Source organism: Poeciliopsis prolifica, unplaced genomic scaffold (assembly GCF_027474105.1).
Source record: "Poeciliopsis prolifica strain line A6 unplaced genomic scaffold, Auburn_PproV2 SCAFFOLD021, whole genome shotgun sequence".
NCBI classification, from domain to species: Eukaryota; Metazoa; Chordata; class Actinopteri; order Cyprinodontiformes; family Poeciliidae; genus Poeciliopsis; species Poeciliopsis prolifica.
In genome coordinates, this window is record NW_026562396.1 from 2,231,173 (window position 1) to 2,252,707 (window position 21,535).

Below are 21,535 nucleotides of genomic sequence, written 5' to 3' on the forward strand. Positions count from 1 at the left end.
CAGAGGCATGTGTCGCCCTTCACCCAGTAAAAAAGACCTGTTCCGAAAACGCAGATGAAAAACTCCTGGTTAGATCAAATGTTTCAGGAAGTTAAAAAAATAATAAATGATGGTAGTCATAGCGGAAACAGCCTGTAATGAATAAGGTACGGGTGCACAATTTAAGTAAAACATATCACAATATTGTTGCTGAATATCGCAATGATAAAAGCAATTATTATTAAGCCACATCACAAAGCATTGCATCAGATGACGGCTTTTAAATTGGCCAAATTTATTATTGACATGTAGATTGTGAAAGTGCGGCACCTGACATCCTTCAAAACTATTGCATGCAATCAGTTCTTTGGGATTATATGATTGCACACATTAAAATTGAGACGATGATTCAATAAAACGTGCTGCTCCAGTGTTTACTCATCTCATGAATGAAATGAATGAGTCTCATTACTTGTTAAAATGATCTGAAGGACAAATGTCCTTTCTGGGATCATAGAACGTTTCTTAACCAAGGAACAAATTAGGTTTTGTATATCAATCAAAAATAAACAACAATAACGCAACTTAGTATTAGAGCTTGCCACTGGAATAATTTCCTTAATAATGAAAACAATATTACCAAATTTGACCATATTAAACAAATACAAAAAAGAACAGAACTACACAGAAAGTAATGAGAGTAAAACTATGAGGCATTGAGTGATCATGATATTCTGAATAAAGTCCTTTTTTACACAACAGTGTGTCGGTCTCTCTGTGCTTTAAAGAAAGTGGTTTCCAACTAAATTTGAAATTAAATCTGAAGGAATAATTTATTCTGAGTGAGAAAACCGTCTCTGGGTCTGTGGTTCACATGCGCGTCTCCCAGCTCAATTGACAGGAAAAACTTCCACATAACGGCAGTTCCAAATCACCACCATTATCTTCATTTTGGTTTGTTTTCAATTGTTTGTTTAAACTTTGGTCTTAAAAACTTTTGAAAAGATAAGATTAAACATACCAAGCTGTGCTACTTTCTGGAAACTGCAGCTTCTCATTCAAGATGTCACACAGCAAACATTGTAAGAGGAAGAACGACGTTAACTCACTGATTGCTCTTTAATAAAGTCATAAGTTGTACGAGTTTCTGACCCCGGTCTGTCTCTTTCCTGCAGTCCTTTCTACGGGGAGGATTTCTACTGCGAGATCCCGCGCAGCTTCAGACATCTCTCCTTCTACATTTTCGACAGGGACGTATTCAGGAGGGACTCCAGCATTGGTGAGGCATAAGCTCATCTCTCCGTTTAATGCCCTCCTTTTCAGCCCCTTTATCATCTAATGCCCAGCTTGAAAATCGACTTGCAGTGAAGAATCACTCTAGTCGTAGATGATTGTGTTTTGTAGCAGCTAAAGCTAAAAATGGCGATTTTTTTTTCTTCTAGTAGGACACAAAAAATGAATCAACTCATTAAACACAACGTAATCCCCTTCTTATTTAATTGATTTTTATTTCAGAATATTTTATAGTATGAGTTTTATTCACTCATCACATGCGATCACCCCTCGGCCCTGAGAATAATCACTGCCAATAATTACACCCTGTCTGACCGAGTCAGGCTTCTCTTCTTGAGAACTGATTGGCTGCCAACAGGTGTTTACACCCAGACGAGATCTAATTGGACGCCGGCCTCTGTCCTCATGGCAGCACGCTGAGTCAAAGATGTTTCATTGCTGGAATGGGGCTAAAAATAAAAGACGTCTGGAGGTTTACAGTCTCGTCGCTCAGAGGTTCCTGCAGTCGCTCACGTTTCTCTTTGTTCAGGATCCAACTGATGTCAGTATACTGGAGGCATTGCACCCTCAGCAGCTCCTACCAGTGCTAACAAGCTCGAAACTTTAAATTCTCTAGCCTCACAGTACCTCTCATTAAAGCAGCCAACCTGAGTCAGCAAGACGGCTGCAAGCACAGTTGTGAGCTTTGGTTTCTCTCCAGCAAACCATGTGCAGACATGACATAGTGGAGTTCGCAAAATAAAAATAAAAATTCTTTCGGGTAAGCAGGAAGAAAATGACAAGATTCCAACCAAGATGATATTTAACTTTTAGAGAGGTTAATAGTTTTGTTTTTTGTTTTTGTCTGGTACAGTTTCATGATGCAGAAAAAAGCAGAACTGGGAGATAGCTTTAGCTTGATTGGCCTTCTGTGATGACATATTGAAATTTGTTTCAATTTTAATGTCAATGCCAATTTTCTTGATGTAGCACAGGTTTAAAATTGCACCAAAGTGCTGCATAAAAATAAGAACACAATGAATTAGGTAGAAGAAAAGAGAAAGAGAGAAAAAATAATATTACAAAAAATAGTAGTAATAAGTAAATAGAATAAAAAAGTTGAAAAGCTGAAAGATTATATAGTATCAGGCTTCAATTAAATGCCATAAAATAAAAATAAGTTTCAAAAAGTGACTTAAAATGATCTAAAAGTGTTTAGTTAAAGTTTTTGACTTTCCAAGCACTACATCATCTCCCACATTTACTGTTACTTTGGTTTTGTTGTGATGTCATGGGTAAAACATACATCTAAGATGTATTATTTTATACTGAAAAAATAGGAAAACATGCTATATTTGGTGTAAAAATAAATTTTGTTTATTTGTAAGGTTGATCAGTGTGTCTAGGAATTTTTAAATACTAAAACTTGTAGCTTCCATTGGGTGTACTTATGGTGTGTCACTTTTAAAAATGGGGAAAAACATGAGAACATATGTACAAGTCAATGAAGGCAGATTTGCCTTGATGTTTAGAAAACAGCAAGAAGAAAATCCAGTAAGTACTCAACTATACAACTGGAACTGGAAAACGAAAAGCTCAGTAAATAGCCAAAATGATAATACCTCCATGAAACACTGCAGCTAATTTTCCGGTGTTTATCTCTCCCACTGCAATAATAGAGGAATAATAATTTACCAGTTGATTTTTCTGTGTGACCTTTGACCTGTCATTGCTCTGTTATATTAATAATCCCTGTGTGTTTGCGATGAGTGGACGTTTCTCAGTGGTTTCGGGCGTGTCGGTGTGACTCTAGGAATCTAAGTGGGTTTGATCACTTACCGCAAGCTGACATATCTTCACAACTCCGCCCTGACTGTGTGTGAGCTGTGAATGATTGCAGGTGGTACGATTTACTTCCTGGGGTTATCTCCAGGCCACCACAGTGCATGTTTGTGTGTATTTCTTCTTCAGGTGGCTGTTTGGGTTACGCAGAGATGGATGGATGGATGTGTGAGGATTTACAGAGCGTGAGCAGACATGTGAGCGCTGTGCGTGGGCCTTTGTCGAGCTTTTGCTGTAGATTAAATCTGAACACGTAGGCCGTTTTGGAAAGCATAAAGTGAGTCGCGTTTGGAGCCCATTTGTCTTTCTTTGCTGACGTATGTGCATGTGTGTGTGTGTGTGTGTAGGCAAAGTTGCTGTGAAGAAAGAGGACCTGCAAAAATACCATGGGAAAGACACCTGGTTCCAGCTGCAGCCTGTCAGCGCTGACTCAGAAGTGCAGGTCAGTACAGAGAGAAAACAGAATCAAGCTTTCCAAACACCGACTTTTTCCTCTTTGTTTTTCCTATCACAAAGAATCCATGGTTGTTTTTTTTATACTTGGATGGAAAAGTATGACATTAATATGTCAAATGTATTCACTCCTGTAGTTTTTGACCAGCGTTTTTCAGTGAACACCAAGTGCATGATCTCTGTGTAAAATCTCTGAGTCTGAAATTTACTTTTATTTTACTTCTGAGTCCCTAGGCTTTCCTGCACTTATGTGGTGTTCATCATGATATATGGAAGATTTTTTGCGTACTTTGGCAGATTTTTCTTTCATTTTTTTGTCTTTAACCTGACAATTTTCGACATTTCTTTCACACAGCTACATTTGTAACTATGACAAAAAAAAAAGTCGTTCTAAAAAACACATCCAAAGACAGCTGTCAAGTAAATTGTAGCTGACAAAACATCATAAAAAAATACAAATAGCACACATCTGAAGAAAGGAAAGAACTAGTGTTAAGTCATGTTGGCAAAGAACTCGTTTTAAGCGGGATCTTTAGGTGCTTTGTTACCGTCAGCCTGTGATGATCACAGTGATCATCACACTGCTGATGACTGACAACAGAGGCTAAAGCTCCGGATACAGCAGCAGCCAACCAAAACTTAACTGGCACATCCTCCTGTTTCATGATTTCTAGTCGCCGGGTTCCAGTGAAAGTCACAGTTGATCTAAACTGCATTATTATCATGCAGCGCTTTGGGCCTGCTTACATGACAGATTTGTATTTCTGCTGCTTTTGATTTTTTTTTCAATTATCCTTCCAGCTTCTCTGTTAAACTTCCATTAGAAAAAAGGCTCCTGAGGTTGTCACTCCTTAACTTTGGAGAAATCTTTCGTTTCTTTAAAATAGCTGGAGAAGAGCAATTTATTCAACTGAACTTTATTCTTAACTGGGCCATGTGCTTGTAGCGTATTTATAAAGCTATAAATTCACCTCATGTCATTTTAAAGTGACTTTCTGTTATCAGAAAGTCACTTTAAACATCGCAAAAAAAAAAAAAAAGCTAAAATATTTCACACAACTCAAACAATTTCTTCTGAATTTCCCATATCAGAGCAGGAATCACTCAGTGCCTCGCCCTGGATATGCATGTGTGTATTTGTACGACACTGTGTCTGTGTTTGTTAATGTTGGGAGTCGGGACAGAACCCAAACAAACACAGTCTGTGTGCACCTGAAACATTCAAACCTGCAGGGTCAAAGTCACCTGGATCTCTGTGTTTTCTGTGGAAATAATAATTAAAAAAAAAAAAACATCCACTGACCTTTGTCACTTTCTGTTCATGAGTAGAAGAGGAAACATGCAAAACCTTCTGGATAGATGATCTTGAAAGAGGCCAAGTTTATATCCTTTTCCATTCAGAGAGATCTGATTACAACCAAATTAGAATTTGTTAGAATGTAACATTCAAACCAGTCTTGAACTGCATATTGAACTCCAGCCTTTGCTGTCATGCTGAACAAAAAGACATCGTAAAGCCTCAGACATCTCTGTAGCTGTTGGTAACGCAGCATCAGTAGGAGGAAATTTCAGTATTTTTGCATCTTCCTCCAACCGTATCCTGTTTTTCTACCTTCGCAAAATAAAAACTAAAACTATTCAAGTATGTGATTTGATCCAATTGTAGTTGTTTGCAATAAGGATTAAATAATAGTATAAATACATAACTCTCCTTTTTGGTCCAACAGCTGGTAAAGTGCAATGTTGTTGAGAAATTTATGTCTATAAACAAGCAGCCCACCTTCTGCACACACACACACACATACGCTGTAATAACACTCAGTAGAAATGACTACCTGACTCAGAGGACATGAACTTTGAAATAAACATAAATACAAAATTGCAAATTTCAATATGTTAACAAGTGTTAACTGTGCAAACCTGTAATTTAAGAACAGGCAAGATATTCAAACTCAACAATATTGTGTGACATGTTCGGAAAACGAGTACAAACCAAGTAGTGCACATAAGTAGGAGGTTACGTTGTACTTTTGCACTCCGTCGTGGGCTTTTGGGAGCTGTGCTGGTTGTAAGTCCGAGCATTGAAAGGACAAAAGGCTTTCAGCAAAAATAAAAGGACATTTTTTTTCTGATTAAATATTTTTTCCAAACATTAAACTGGCTACATTTTGAACAATTGCCATTGTTTTTTTTTATTTTTTATTGTATTTAATTTTTTTTGGGCGAATTAAGGTTTAATTTGCAGATAAATCGTCTGGGGTTAAACTATCTTGGTCTTAAACCAAAATGCAACCCATAAATTGGTTTTAAACATAAAAAAATACCTCCCAAAAAACAATTAAGACGACACATGTGCTTGCAGCTTCCAAAAAACTCTTCAAGTTATGAAGTGCTGAGTGCCTTTTCGCCACTTTCATTCATCGTGCTTTGTTGGCTGCGTGTGCAACATTTTCTGCCATTCACTATTCAGCACTGTCAGTCACCCGCACTCGCAGACACACAGAGTGAACAGTGAGCAGTAACATCTGCAGACAGATGGGTGTGTGTAGCCCCAGAGCAGCAATCTGAAACAGAGACACATTCATCCGTGGAGCTGGGGAAGAGGAAGGATGCGTGAGAGACACACAGCTCTGAGAGAAAAGCGAAGGACATGGATCAAATGAAGTAGGAAGATAGAGTGTCTCTCTTCTCTCTTCAATAGAGGACGCATTGTTTGGCCTGTGCATGCGTGCGTGTGTGTGTGTTTATTCCCTCCGTTTGAATCTCCCAGAAGCAGTAACGCCTGTGAGTTTGCATACTGATGCTGTTAATTAATGGAGCTTTTCTAGACAGCTGCACCACTACACTGTCATTATGTCATTAATCCAATCACTTCAGAAGGAAAATATCTCCAGCATGATGACCAGCCACAGTTATTCTGCTCCACTGTCAGGGGGGGGGATTACCGCTTGTTTACAGCTGAGTAGCTTTGATTAATAAAGAACCAAACAGAGACTCACAAGTCTTGAGAGTAGAAATATTATCTGGAGGCGTGTTAAATGATTTCTTCATCAGCATGACAGCGCGCTTCGCGGTGTTTTATGACAAGCTTAAAACTGTGTTTAATTGAGCGCCTCACAACATGAAAACAAGTCTGTAGATTAGAAAATGCTGCATGGTGTTATTAGATTCGATGATAATAAATATCAATGCTGTGCCACAATTATTGGCATGCTTTGTAGGGATGTAGAAAGAATAAAAATAAATTAAAATCAGGACATTTTCAGAACAAAAATTTTAGATATGCATCGCAGTTAACTGTGAATTTATTCTGTAATTCAGTAAAATAAAATGTTGGACAATAGCAGCAAAGAGTGGCACTTTAAATAAATAAAAACCATGATACGACATCTGCTACATGCTCCGCTTATTTGGGTAAATATGCAATGAAAATGCCATTTCTATCCTACCATCACAAATGTAAACATGTGGTATTTGACAAATGCTGCTTGAACTTTAACATGACCTTTGGTAAAATTAGCTTGATTTTTGACCTTTTTGAGAATAAATACTAAAGGTAGATCTAGTGTGAAACATAAGATGAAAGTGTTCATACAAGCTGTTCATTTTGGTGGAGGATCTATCATGCTGTGGGCCTGCTGATTTCCTAAAGGTCCTGAAAGTGTTGCTATAGCGTATAGCATAATGGACCCTGTAAAACAGCTGGACATTATACATAAAAATTTTATTTTCTCTACAAAAAAAATGGATCAACAGGGTAATGATCCAGTCCAAAATGGCCGTCTGTCAGAACTAAATCCTTTTAGGGTGATCTGAAGAGAAGAGGGTCCTGGACTCAGGATGTCTTCTTTGTGTGCTTCCAGGTCCAATGTTGTGTTAAAATACTGATAGTAAAGGGGACAATAAGAGCAGTGCAGGAGACAAAAAGGTTCAAAAAGGGGTTGAGGATGTTATCTGGATATTCAAAGTCTATTTCTGCCTCACATGCCTTACAACATGAACTAATTTAGAAGTTGGATTGTGTTTGTGTGTCTTACAGGGAAAAGTACACCTTGAGCTGCGGCTGAGTGAAGTTATCACCGACAGTGGAGTGGTCAATCATAAACTGGCCACACGGTGAGTCCACACACATAAAAAACATTCTCATTCTTTGTCATACTGTCTCTGTTTTATTACTTAGCAATTGTTTAAAATATAATTTTGTTAATTTTTAAAACATAAGTCGCAATTTTTTTAACAGTCCAGTTCAGTCACATTGAACCCCCAGTTCTCTGCATTGCAATACCATTTTATCATTACATTTTGATTTTCTTACCACTGTTATTGCTCATAATGGAAAATTGAAGGCAACAATGCAAGATCCGAGTGCGGTCTTCCAGCTCCTCGTGTTTCTGTAAGGTTCCCAGCAGTGATTTATGCTTGCTGTGCTGCATATAGTGATGCTTGAAACAGCAAGCTTTGGATTTGCTGCAGAACGTTTTATTTTGCTTTTGCACTGCATGGCCTTATGACTGGAAATTGGGATTGGGAATAATTATAAGACTTCAACGTTTTTTAAAATGTGTTGTTTAGAAATCACAAATGTGCTCTGTGTGTGCGTAAGGTGTGATTGTTTATTTGTATATTCCAGAGGAACTGGGATGAATGGGATGAATGACACAGCCATTGATGGGTTATTGTGTGTTAGTGTGTGCTTCTGCAACAAGCAGTAAAGAGGTTTGATGATGAGCCAGTGTGGCTCTGCTCCCAGATGAGATATTGGTAAGGAGCTTAGAGCGAAGAGCAGCAGGTCATCTCGTCAGATTTCTCTAGGAAGACACGTGAGAGCGAGGCGAAAGAGCTGCTTCGAGCATTCAGCTCCACAAACCAAAGAAATCATTCACACATGTGGGCTCATTCAGAACTGAATCAGCCACAGACGTGATGTCTTCAACATTTGATTGTCACATTTGCATATTTAGATTCGTTTTCTCTTAATAGAAATAATACCTTTACTCTTTGAAGCCACATTGAGGAATTATTTTGGGATATGCAAATTACCAATGCTTAGAATATCTCTAATGTCTGCCAACTTTGAGTCTGGTGATTATGATTTTGTCTTGGTGCTTTAGAAATGTTTGTTCATGCTGTTAAAAAGAGCAACATTAATGTTTGTGAAGCTTTACCACTGCATTTTTTGTTGTCTTAATGATTAGAAAGGGCCAAACAGAGACTATCAAAGTGAAAATAATTATAAAGTATTTATGTCCTGTTTTTAAACTTTATGAGCATATAAATCTTTGAAGATTGAACTTTTGAAATTGAACATTTTGAGCATTTATCCAAATCCAAATGGGAATTGGATAAACAACCACCCTCCAGCACAGCGTTAATGAAAGGAACATTTTCTCAACATGGCTGCCTTTCTCAAGCCATTAGACAAAATATAGCAATATTTCAGTTTATATCACTATTCCCTTTCAAGATGTGTTCATAATTGAAAAATATTTTTTTAAAGGTAACAGTGGTTGCTTCGGGTTTGGGGCGTTTGTTAGCACAAACGCATGTAAATCAAGCATTAACCGATTTGAGAAACCACAACCGCAGCAGCAGCAGCAGCAGCAGCGCAGCAGCAGCAGCAGCAGCAGCAGCAGTTGTTTCTCGTTTTGAAATAAGTGCTGTGTGTTAAGCTTTGATATTATAGCACAGTGTCAGAGCTGTACAACAAATGAACTTCACTACAATATCAGTGTATAGTTTGCTAATCACTACAGACTACAGTCCCTCCAACACTACAGTTGGAGGGACTAATTCAGTGAAGGGAGCCTTATGACAATAAACATAAGGAGATGCTGAGAAAAACTGGGGAAAATGTAGGTTTATATATTGCAGTGTTCAACAGTAGTATCTCAGTTGCATGTTTTCCTAATTGTGCAGCCATCAAACGTACCATTTAGCCATTGCCCTGTCAAACATTGAATTCCATGTATGAAAAATGATCATATCTAATTGTTCATAATACACTTTTGACTTTTTATGTTACATATTTGATTTTCAGGCAATACGTAAACTTACTTTGGCAAAAACTTCTTAATGCAAAATGCAGAAAAACATACCTGAAAAGTCATTGTTAATGATACGTCATGAAACAGTGAGTGACATTTTCGCTTGGTGTTATTTTCATCTTTGTGCTTTGAATGTTTCAGGCTCTGAGAAATTTCAAGGTCCCCTTGAATGAAGGAGTCTTCGTTTGTTTTTTTTTTTAGTATAGCTTCACTGCTTAAACCAATGTTGTTGTGAATTTATAAAGAAAACCTGAAGCCAATTTTTTAAATTCAATTCATTCTACCAAGCTATTTATCAGTAAGTTAAAAAACAGTGCTAGAAGTCTCCAAAGCCTCCCAAAAAACAAAACTGTACTGGATTTGGCAGCACAACTGAGAAGACCTCTTGTCAGTACCATCAGTGTACTGTCAAGAAATGACTGAAAAGCCTAATTTTGATTTCTTTCAGACTAATTACCTTAACATCTGGATCAGATAAAGAACATTCTGCTTGTCTTTAGAAGCAGTTTCAATCATTTGTCAGCTTCAACATCTCTTGCTTCTATTTCTCCTTTTTGCATTTTGAAGTTAGACTTTCAAGTGATGGATAAAGATTTTGATTTTCCAGTATATAAAATGTGTCTTGTCTTTCTCTTTTCTTGATGAGTTACAGTATGGTGCTGATTTTTCAAGCCTCGTCATAGTTTGGATCTTAGTGTCTTGTGAGTTTCGTTTACTGTAGATTGCTTTAGATTTCGTTTTCGTTTTCCAACTCTCAACCACAAATGTCACTGACTCAACTAAGTTCCCCTTCCTGCTGAGGTTTTTGCTTCAGTCTTCTGCCCTGTCGCCCCCACCGAAAAAAAATAATAACTTTCTCCAGCATTTACTTCTTGTGTTTTGCTGCTAAATAATAATTTTTAAAAAGTGATACATGAAAAAAAGATCTATGTGCTGGAGGTTGCTGCTCTCATGAATGTGACATGGCGACACTGACCCATTATCAAGCGTTCTTTATAATTGCTGGTTTGTTGAAAGTAGCTGAGAAGCTATAAAGTAATTCTTCACCTCTTTTTTTTTTCTTCTTTGAGTAATTGTCTCTGACAGGAACTGTGGGTGCAGAAGCACATTAGCCTCGAATGAGTAATGTTGACTATAACAAACAAGTCTGCTTGGCTGTCTGGTCTGTCAGAGCTCACGGCCGTGATGACAGAAAGAGGAGGCTGCATGTATTGTAGGCCAAGCAGGGGTTATATAAACCAGCTTACTGGACAGGAAGTGCTCCAGCAATAGCCAAGCTTAACCAGGCACACACCTTCCTCCTTATTACAGACGTGTGTGTGCGTGTGCGTGTGTGTGTGTGTGTGTGTGTGTGTGTGTGTGTGCGGGGGTGGGTGTGTGTGTGTGTGTGTGTGTGTGTGTGCCAGGAGGAGTGTCCAAGCTGCTCATGTGTGTCAGTTCAGCTCTGGGAAGCTCTGTAATTTGCTGTTTAATTCGTCATGTTGTGTGACTCGTGGTGCCAGTGACACACAGGAAGTGATTGGCCCTCCGGGGTGCCCTGTTTGAGCGCTAATCCCCTTACAGCATGATGTCAGGGTGCAGCAGGTCAACCTCTATACAGACAGGCAGACACTCAAAGTATTTGTGACACATGCATAGAAGTGAAAGATGGGTATTTTTACAACAACATAAGGCTGCATAGCATTAAGTAAAAAAATTTAAATCAGTGCCGTCAAAAAGCTTTTTTTTCTAAACGTGTTACATGCTTGAAGTGAGACGAATGCAGACGAGTGGATATAATAGTCTCTCGAAGCCTCCAGATTATTTTTTTTGTTGTTGTATTAATTGAGAAAGGAAGCAGTTTTTTCTTCTCTCCTGCAGACACATAGTGACGTTGTTAGTCACTGTTTGCTTGTCCAGCATTGTCTTTGAGGAGGTTGGACTGCACAAAGTTAAGGCCCTTTTTTGTAACTGGGGGCCGATTCTAGTCTCGCTTTAAGTACTTTTGAATTGTGTTGCCATTGTGAGTGACTGTGGGATTTATCCAGACTCAATTTTATCAGGATTTTACATAATAAAGCTGAGTTAAGCCATTTTTAGCACATGAACTCACCACAGCTCCAGTGTTATCTATTAATAAAGTGATTATACACCAGTCTTCAGAGCAGACAGTGTAAGATTGGAAGCTCACAGCTCTAATCTATCTCTTCGCTGCACAGATAGCAGGGACTTTGTTATCATCTTGTTTCCTGTCACGATATTCTGTCTTCTGCTGTACAAGAGGATTGATGGAAGTACAGAGATCATATGTGGGAGCCAGGGAGCCAAAAAGCTCTGCAGAAGGCCATGATTCGCCTTTAATTCCCAGTGGAAACTGCACAGCCCATTACTGTTTCATCATACTTTTAACTGTGTAATAATATGAAATTAAATATTGATTTAAGGGTCTTCAGGAGGAATTCTGAACCACTTAACCCGCTAAGATCTGATGCAGACAACGTGAGACTAGTGTTGTGCTGATGTGTTAACATCTATTTTTAACAGAGTGTTGGAGTGCCAAGGCCTTCCAATCGTCAATGGACAGTGTGATCCCTACGCTGCTGTATCCTTACTCGGTCCTTCAAGGTGAGCCTGGCTGTAGTTTTATATTTATCACTGGTCTGAATTGGGAGAGCAATGTTTTATGTGTTTCTTTGCATTTGTTCTGTAACTCAGGTCAGAGGCCAAGAAGACCAAGGTTAAGAGGAAAACCAACAATCCCCAGTTTGAAGAAACTTTCTACTTTGAGGTAGGTTAAGATAAATTTGCTCTTTACAGGTCCAGAAACCCTGAGTAAAAATAACAAGTTTCATTGCAGTGACACAAGAATTTAAAACAAAAATGTTGGACTTGCTGTTTAATTCGTCATGTTGGACCCAGTCTATGGGTCACTTTTCCATTGTAGAAGCGATCCAGACAACTGACCGCACCCCTCCTGGGTCAAACAACCCAGCCAACCGATTGGGGGATACATTACTGTGATGCCACATTAGGCGTAGGCCCAATGTTTTTTTTTTATTTTAGTTTTTTTTTTCACACTTTAGAAAAAAATTAGGTCACTTTAAAACATTGTGAACTAGATAATTTGCATTTCTTTGTGTCTCTACAACAGTATCTAAGATTTAAGAGTTTTAAATTGACCGTAACCCTGTCCTTGAACAGCACATTAATATTTGGCTCGTCTTAGGTTCATTGTATGCATTGCTTTGGTGTGGAGAACTTCACACTGTATCTTTCATTTTTCTCTTCTGCAACATAACACAATATAAAGACAGAGATCAGACAGAAAGACAGAGAAAGACAGAAATGCTGAAGCACATCTGTACTGTGCTCCAGTATTTCACAATATGAGACGCTGATGTGGTCATACAAAAAAATTAGTAGGTCTTAACGACTGTTGTAGCAACTATGAAGAAAATACAAATACATTTTAAATGATTAAGTCTTTAATGTGGAAAACATTCAGTTTGAAATTAAAGTCATGATAAAAAATCTGCATAAAGGATTTCGTTTTACAAAAAGTAGTTATATTTATTTTTATGTTTCTGCATAATACATTAAATACTGTTATATTCACTCTGTCCCTGTTGACCCTTGCTTGCTGCAGTGCTGCACTGACATTTTTCTTCTGCTCCGCCCTCTGGCCTCCGCGCTGCAGCTCCAGCTGGACAAGAGAATGATTGATTCAGACAAACCAAACAATCTGGCCCATTGATTACTAACAAGACCATCTTATTTCTTTCTAATTGCCACATGTACAGATCTACAGATGTTTTCTGATCAAATCCTCTCTTCTGTGTCTCACCGATGCAGATATGCAGCCCATCTCTAATCTTTGTATCCCTTAACTATGCTTTTTTTTTTTTTTTGCTGTTTTATCAACGTGGATCATGACAAAAGTCTTATCTGACATGTTTAGACTTCCTGAATCTCTCAAATGTAGTGGTTGATCTTTGGATCTTAATTTGATGCATGTTTGTAGGTTACGCGGCCACTGAGCTACACGAAGAGACAGTTTGATGTTGAAGAGGAGGACGTCGACAAACTGGCTCTGAGGTGAGCCTTTTGCTGTCGTGATGTATTTAAACAAGACTTTTCACTTTGAGTTCCAGGAACAACATATTGCTTGTGTTCAGGGTGGATCTGTGGAATGCCAGCAACCTGAAGTTTGGGGACGAGTTCCTGGGTGGGGTGCGAGTCCCTCTGCGGGTTTTGGGCCAAGCTGGAGTGCATGATGCCTGGTGAGACGGACAAATTTCTATCACTCTGAGTCCATATGATGCATTTATTGATTTGGTTTTATGTCTAAGACTCGATTGAAAAATTCGCTAATTGCTTTTATTTAAAATAAAAGAGCAGCCATAGAAAACACTGGTGACTAGGACTTTATCTAAGTCTTTAAACTAGAAGAATGGGATGATGAAAGTTTTTGCAGTCTAGCTTTTTTAGTTGCATGTATACCTTGACACCAAAAACTGACAATTGTTCTGAAAGATGTTCTGTCCTAAAGAACACATTCAAGACCTCAAATGTTATAGTCAACACTAATAATAGGAGCAGAGTCCCTTTTAATAGCATTAAAAGTCAGATTTATTTTTTAATGTTAATAATTTGAGATCAATTTCAAAATCAGAACAAAGAGGATAGAAATTTGGATTTGATTTTAGCTCATTTTTTAGGTCTAAACCATGTGCATCTGTCGCTAAAACTCTGGATGTACCACAGTTTGGTACTAACTGTGGTTGATGACCTTTTCCACAAATCACTGAGGAAACAATCTGGTGTGATGAGCTTCAAGTGAAAAACTACAACACTTGTAATGAATTTCTCCTTTGTTCAAATGCTCACCAGCCATCATTAAACATGATTAAAGGGCTCAACAAAAGTCCTATGAGCCTGCCTGCCTCAAAAACTGACTGTTTTTGAGGCAGGCAGCTTGTAAAATGGAGCCTAAAATCCAGTGTAGAAATATTAAAACAGAGACTGGTTTGAGTCTTGGGTTTTATCACATTTCAGATTTACAGTAAGTGGCCTAAAAAGAGCTGTACAAACTGTCCTCAGGTAAATGGACTGGAAAAGCCTCCAGAAAGCTTTAAACAATTTTATTTTGACTCATCAGTGTGGTTTTCATGTCATGACTCGGGTTTTATTTTAATTCCTGCCCTTCAGGTACTTTCTGCTACCCAGGGAGAACGGAGGAAAGTCCGTTAAAGTGGAAGACCTCGGCTCTCTGCGTCTAAACATCGTTTACACCGAGGACCACGTCTTCCCCTCCGAACACTACACTCCCCTCAGAGATCTGCTGCTGCAGTCTGCTAACGTGGAGGTACGTGAACGCCGCCTCCCGCCCAACTCTGTCCCGTCCGTCTGTGTTTTAATCCCGCTGTCTTGTTTTCTGAACCCCTGCGACGTGTCTCTGTCCAGCCTGTGTCAGCGTCCACCGCACACGTTCTGGGGGAAGTGTGTCGAGAGAAGCAGGAAGCCGCCATCCCGCTCGTGCGTCTCTTTCTTCATTACGGCAAAATAGTGCCTTTCATCAGTGCCATTGCTCATGCAGAAATCAACCGCACACAGTGAGTGATTTCAATACAAACAGCAGGAACTCAATACCACTCATCATCCTCCAGCTTTATGATTTGCTTGCAAAAAATATCGCTGCATCTATTCAGAAAACCCAAGGTTGTATGTTGAGGATTTGCAATTCATTTTGTGTCAACACGTTTAATCACAGAGGTGGTAGAAATCCACCTCTGTGTATGTAGGGAAAGTTTTTTTTTTTTCTGCCAAAATATTTCCACCGTAATAAGATTTTACCTTGAATATTAAATTACTACATGGTTTATTTCTCCTTGTTTTTGTACTCTGTAAAAAAAAACAACCAAACAAAAAAGAAAACAGCGTTTCCCCTTTCTTTTATATGAATAGGGATCCAAACACCATTTTCCGGGGAAACTCGCTGACTTCGAAGTGTATCGATGAGACCATGAAGCTGGCTGGGATGCACTATCTGCAAGTCACACTGAAACCGATCATAGATGAGGTACTAAAACGCCTTTCTCCTTTCTTTGTGGTTTTACTGTCTCTTCCAAAAGTAATTGAAAAGACATTTTAAAGTGAAAATCTTTTCACAAATCTGCTGCACTGCATTTTTTTTTTTTTTTTGATGTTTCACTGGTACAGAACCTGAGAAGCTAATTAAAACAATTCAATCAGCTGTGTTGGAGCAGCAACATGGCTAAAACATGCAGGACCAGGAGACCTTGAGAAGCAGGTCTCCTGGTTTAGATCAAAGCATATTCCTGTGTTACAGTGGCCCAGTCAAAGTCCAGACCTAAATGCAGGATCTATAATAAGACTTAAAAAATGTTTTGGATACTTTCTTTCCAAGCTGACTATTAAAAGGAAGAATAGGCAAAAATGGTCGAATAGTTTCCACCTTCTCGCAGGTATGCAGTACTTTAGGGCTGATCTATTGTATAAAACCCCAGAGAAATTCACTGACCTTTATGTTTGTAATGTGAAAAAGTGCGTAGACGTTTAAGGTATGAAAACATCTTTCTTTTTCAGGTTTACATGTCTGAATATCTGTCTTAATAGCATACCAATACTCTTTCCCACAGATTTGCGCAGAACACAAATCTTGCGAAATCGACCCTGTCAAGCTGAAGGAGTCGGAGAACTTGGAGACAAACAGAGTAGGAACTCTAATTTGAAGCAGTCTGTCTGTCTGCACTTCATCGCTTTGTTATCCGGCCACTCTGACCCAACTGTTCCTCCTCAGGAAAACCTTCGGCAGTATGTGGACCGCATCTTCAATGTCATCACCACTTCTGGTGTCCGCTGTCCCACCGTCATGTGCGACATCTTCTTCTCCCTTAGGGAGTCGGCTGCCATTAGGTTTCAAGGTAAACTCACTTCATATCGACTTCTGAGAGATGCAGGAAAACTGAGAATAAGCAACGGGAAATTCAGGGTAGTAAATAGCAGGAAGTGGAAGATTTACAAGGACACTAAGTGTACATGCAGTGGGTAACGAGAAGTACTTTCATGTTTGCTCTCTGTCCCAAAACCACTCAGATGTATCAGGAAAATTATTGAATCATTTCATTGGACTCTGGTGCCTCCTGTTGGCCGTCATGAGCCACTGCAGTCGCAGGAGAAACAGTTGTTTCTGTCTCCAACTGTAGTTCGTTTGTGCTGCTTAAGTACGTCATAAATTTAGGAAAGCTCTCAAAGAGACAGGATACAATTCATGTTTGTTTTTTATAAACTAAACCTGCAAAATTTAATGTTTTATGTGTAGCCGGTATGCTCCATAGTCACTAGAAACACGATCTGTTTCCAGTAAACAAAGCATCACACAGTTCGCAGCACGTTCCTTCTCTTGACACTGACGGAAACGTGCGTAAAACCTGCTTGCTGTTGTTTCCTCTCCTATCCAGTTGACCAAGATGTCCGATACACAGCCGTCAGCAGCTTCATCTTCCTGCGATTCTTTGCGCCAGCCATCCTCTCACCAAACTTGTTTCACCTACGGCCCCATCACCCCGTGAGTAGCATATTTACTGCCAACACGAGCTCTGTTTACACTGGCATCTACACCTGAAGCGAGCGCCGGCGAAAGTGTTTGCCAAAAAGCAAAGGATTTGACATATTTCTTTGATGTTGCGGACCCAAGTTGAGGACACAATTTAAGTGAACTGTGAGTCAGGTATTTTTCCTACCTGACTCACAGTTAGGTAGGAAAAATAATCATTTGTGTTTTTGTGTCTGTAGGATCCCGCCACTTCAAGAACCCTCACCCTCATCTCCAAGACAATACAGACTCTTGGAAGTCTCGCCAAGTCTAAATCTGTGAGTTGCATCAACCTGGTTCTGTCTAACACTCTAAGCTATTCAGCTCAAAATAAAGATACCAGCTTCTTACTTCCTGTCTCCTTTTTATCCCCTTTTCTTTTCTTTTCAAGGCCAATTTCAAAGAGTCCTACATGGCTGCGTTTTACGACTACTTCAATGAACAGAAATATGCAGATGCTGTAAAGAATGTGAGTGTCTGCTTCTTCTCACTGACACTTGGCAGACTGTTCAATGACACTGGCTTTTTATGTGGGATGAGTGAGAAGAAAAACAGTTAGATGGGAAATGATCTGCATTTTTAAAAACATGTCCACGATGTGAAGGAGTAGCAGGGGTTCTTGGTGGAAAAGCAATAAATTTCTCTGAATAAGTGTGGAGCAAGAAAAAAAAGAGCTTGGAAAAGAGGTTTATTTATGGAGTTTGTTACTCATCATATTGTCCAAACATTTTATCCATGCATAGAACTATATCTTCCATTAATTACGCAGTAAGGTTTTCTATTTACTCTTTAAGGGTTGGCTAAAAAAAAAAAAGACTGAAAAGATTTTAACTTTGGAAATAATGCTAGTTATTATATATATTTGTTAATATATATAATAAAGATATTTATTATAAAGATATAATATATCTTTATGTCAAGATATATTATATCTTGACATAAAATATAAGAAAGGAGCGTTGGGAATATCTGGACTTTGACCGAATGCATCCTTCACTTACCTTCACAGTTTCTGGACCTGATCTCCACTTCTGGCAAATGGGATCAGAAAAGCATCGAAACCCCAATCATGCTCAAAGAGGGGTAAGGAGTCGCATTAATGTTGTTTTTGATGTGACTTTTATGAAAGCATTATAAATACATATGTCAGATGTAACTATAAGACATGAAGCTGTTGTAAAATTGTTTCTTTAGACACAATAGAGAAAATCAGTGGAAACATGGAGCACAGCAGAGTTTAGCTCTGAAACATGACCCTTGACATAGTGGATTTTGCACCATAAAGATCCTTCTGAGGCAAAACAGCAATCCTCTTCCATCAGCACTTCCACTAGCTGTTGATTTGTAATCACTTACAAGGTCAGAACCTGACTCATCAACAACCCCACCCTCTTGTTTTTCTGCTCCCGGCCATAGGAGTGTAAAAGTCACTATAAAGAGGGTTGATGGGAAGGGGCCTAAAGCCCCAAAGGGCAGGTAAGAGCTTCTACATGTAAAGGCTTAGCCTTGGTGACCCCTCCCCCCGCCTCTTGTGTTTGCGCTGTGACTTCCCCCAAAATCATTTGTCTCCCACCATCATTATGTCCAAACTGTTGACACTTGATATCCCTTTGTAGACAAGAAACTATTGAAAGTGTTGTTGGATTTCCTGATGTGGTGACGGTTCAGAGTGCGATTCGGTAACGCCACTGTGCTTGTGTGACGTAACGCGTCAGCCTTTAGTCCCGCTTGCCTTGTCGGTGTTAATGCTGCAGATTGGCCCGTCCCATTCCTCCTGACATGCCTGGTGTGACGACGACAGCCAGACTTGGTTAACTCACAAGCATTTCCACGATCTGATGTCTGCCCACATCCCCAACTCCTCACTCTATGCATCCGCAGCGTGACCACGTCACTGCCTAAAACAGAGGATTTACATAGGATCTGTGAAATAGTGAGAAATTTAGGGTTTACATTCCTGCAGATTTCTGTTCCTTGTATTCCTGTAGAAAGTCATCCTGCTCTTCACTCTCCTTTATGCTGTCATGCCCAGTGGTTTTACATGTTTTTACCAACAACAACAAGCATACTATCAAACTGGAGACACTTATGGGTATTCATAAAAAGCTGCTCCAGCACCCTCAACGTAGGTGTTTCCTTCTTTAAACTGGAAGATTATGCATGTACTAGTGCGCATGTAGTTACTGATTTAAAAAAGGTGCAAACTGTGAAACACTGATTAATAAATGTCACACAATGAATAAAATAAGCGAGATTTGTAACTGCAGTTTATTATTTGCTATTTGAGGACTTTTACCTGTTGGGCTTTCAGTTGCTTTATTAAAGTTTTATGGATATAAAGTGCTGCATTACATGCTGTTTTTCAGAAAAGGAGAAAAATGACTCCCATCAAGGATTTTACGGCTCATACAAATTTCAAGTTTTCTTTAAAGTCTGATTTTCTTTTGGCAGAATTACCTCTTAGCTGAATGTAAGCATTAAACGTTAGAAAATATGAAAGCAGTGTGTTGCAGGTTTCCTTAAAAGATGTAGGAGTTTAAAATGACCAGTTTAGACCACTGGTTGAGTGATTAGTAGATGTCTAAGAAATATTGCTCTAAGTCAATTTTTACTTCAGTAGTAAGGAAATGAAACAGAAGTCATTTTTACACCAATAAGGAAAATGTATAATTTATGAAACTTTATTGATTCGGGTACAAAATATGGAAAACCACTATAGATTTTGATCAGCTGACCTGTCTGCTTTGTCTGACTTATTGACTGATTTGTAAAATGGTATTCTTCTGCTTCAGCTGTGAATATTATATGTAAAGAATGAGGAACTCTGAACACGGAAATATCTCAAATCAGGTCAAAAGTTCCTCCAAAAGGTTTATGTCAAATCTCTTTAGAGGTTTTTTCACACATAGATGAAGCAATATTTAGGCCCCGCAGACGAGACCTTTATTTGCATTTTGTTTAAGAAACTGCTAAATCTAACACTTGAGCTTAATTTTTGTGTTTTTGTTCCGCTCTCATTTTTCTGCAGATTTATGATAAAGAGAGCTCAGGGCAGAAACCGGTTTGGGATAAAGAACTTCAAGAAAAGATGGTTCCGTCTCACCAACCATGAGTTCACCTATCACAAAACCAAAGGTGGGCTCAGCGAGTTCCCCGGAGAGATCCGACTACGCTACGTTATGCTACGTTTACGTCTTGGTGGGCGCTTCTGTTTGACTCAGCAGAAGAGGGGGTGGGAATGTGCAGAGTGTGCACACTCATCCCGCAGCACATGTGGTGCAGATTTAAGTCACTCGGCAGGCAGCAAGTTTGTGCACCCTGACTACTGACTGAAGCTAATCTGAAATTCTTTATTTAGAGTTGTATTTTTAGCACATGTTGCAGATATTTTGCAGACAATATTCTACAAACCAAAGATACTGAAAAGCCAACTTGCAGACGTTTTGGAAAATAATGTGTTTTGGGATTATGATCCCAAAATCAAGATCCAAAATATGGTTACATAAAAATATCTGATAGTTGCAATTAAGTCCCATAATTGTTACATAAAATAGGAAACTGATTCATTATACATTTGTTTGATTGGCTCCTCAGCATTATTTGCATTCTTTACAAAACTTTTTTTATTTATTTTAGATGAGTTTGCGTTTCTTCTGTCTGATTGTGCTACCTGCTTCCTCCAGGAGAGGGCGCCCTGTGCAGCATTCCAATAGAGAACATCTTGGCTGTGGAGAGGCTAGAAGAGGAGTCGTTCAAGATGAAAAATGTGAGGACTGCTCCTCCCGAGATAATGCTCCAAAGAATTTTCTGCAAGTGCTTAAAATTTCTGCTTACTTGCTACTTTTGCCCCTTCCTCCAGATGTTCCAGGTTATTCAGCCGGAGCGAGCGCTTTACATCCAAGCCAACAACTGTGTGGAGGCCCGAGACTGGATAGACATCCTGACCAAAGTCAGCCAGTGCAACCGCAAACGCCTGAGCACCTACCACCCTTCAGCCTACCTCAACGGCCACTGGCTCTGCTGCAAGCTGTCCGCAGACACAGCGCCGGGGTGTACGCCCTGCACTGGGTACACGGAGCCTTCAAAGCATGTCCACAATCAGCTTCTACTTACTTTCCACCTCTTCCTCTCATCGTATGCATGTGTTCACCTAATTTCAGCGGCTTACCTGCAAACATCCAGCTTGACGTGGACGGAGACAGAGAGACTGAGAGGATTTACTCCCTCTTCGGCACGTACATGACCAAACTGATCAAAATGCAAGGTCAGACACCGGCGACTCTGCCTCACGCACTGTTTTCTACGTGTGTGTGTTTTCACTTCATCTCCTCTTTTCTGCATACTTCCCATG

The 21,535-nt window shown here is 39.3% G+C and overlaps 1 protein-coding gene across 2 annotated transcripts in view; it reads left to right on the top strand.

Moving 5' to 3' along the window:
* rasa3 (RAS p21 protein activator 3) overlaps window positions 1-21,535 on the top strand; it is a 40,313-nt gene that overhangs the window by 14,456 nt on the left and 4,322 nt on the right. The window contains exons 3-23 of one of the 2 annotated variants that reach the window (XM_055045074.1): window positions 1,155-1,258; window positions 3,441-3,535; window positions 7,586-7,662; window positions 12,114-12,194; window positions 12,285-12,357; window positions 13,591-13,664; window positions 13,745-13,849; window positions 14,778-14,934; window positions 15,033-15,181; window positions 15,534-15,648; window positions 16,229-16,303; window positions 16,390-16,513; window positions 17,051-17,157; window positions 17,385-17,462; window positions 17,576-17,653; window positions 18,194-18,267; window positions 18,601-18,660; window positions 20,213-20,319; window positions 20,868-20,950; window positions 21,044-21,252; window positions 21,345-21,448. In XM_055045074.1, the coding sequence (XP_054901049.1) occupies window positions 1,155-1,258; window positions 3,441-3,535; window positions 7,586-7,662; window positions 12,114-12,194; window positions 12,285-12,357; window positions 13,591-13,664; window positions 13,745-13,849; window positions 14,778-14,934; window positions 15,033-15,181; window positions 15,534-15,648; window positions 16,229-16,303; window positions 16,390-16,513; window positions 17,051-17,157; window positions 17,385-17,462; window positions 17,576-17,653; window positions 18,194-18,267; window positions 18,601-18,660; window positions 20,213-20,319; window positions 20,868-20,950; window positions 21,044-21,252; window positions 21,345-21,448 (2,129 nt within the window). The remainder of the gene's footprint in view (window positions 1-1,154; window positions 1,259-3,440; window positions 3,536-7,585; window positions 7,663-12,113; window positions 12,195-12,284; window positions 12,358-13,590; window positions 13,665-13,744; window positions 13,850-14,777; window positions 14,935-15,032; window positions 15,182-15,533; window positions 15,649-16,228; window positions 16,304-16,389; window positions 16,514-17,050; window positions 17,158-17,384; window positions 17,463-17,575; window positions 17,654-18,193; window positions 18,268-18,600; window positions 18,661-20,212; window positions 20,320-20,867; window positions 20,951-21,043; window positions 21,253-21,344; window positions 21,449-21,535) is intronic. The other variant, XM_055045075.1, reaches the window with a different exon arrangement.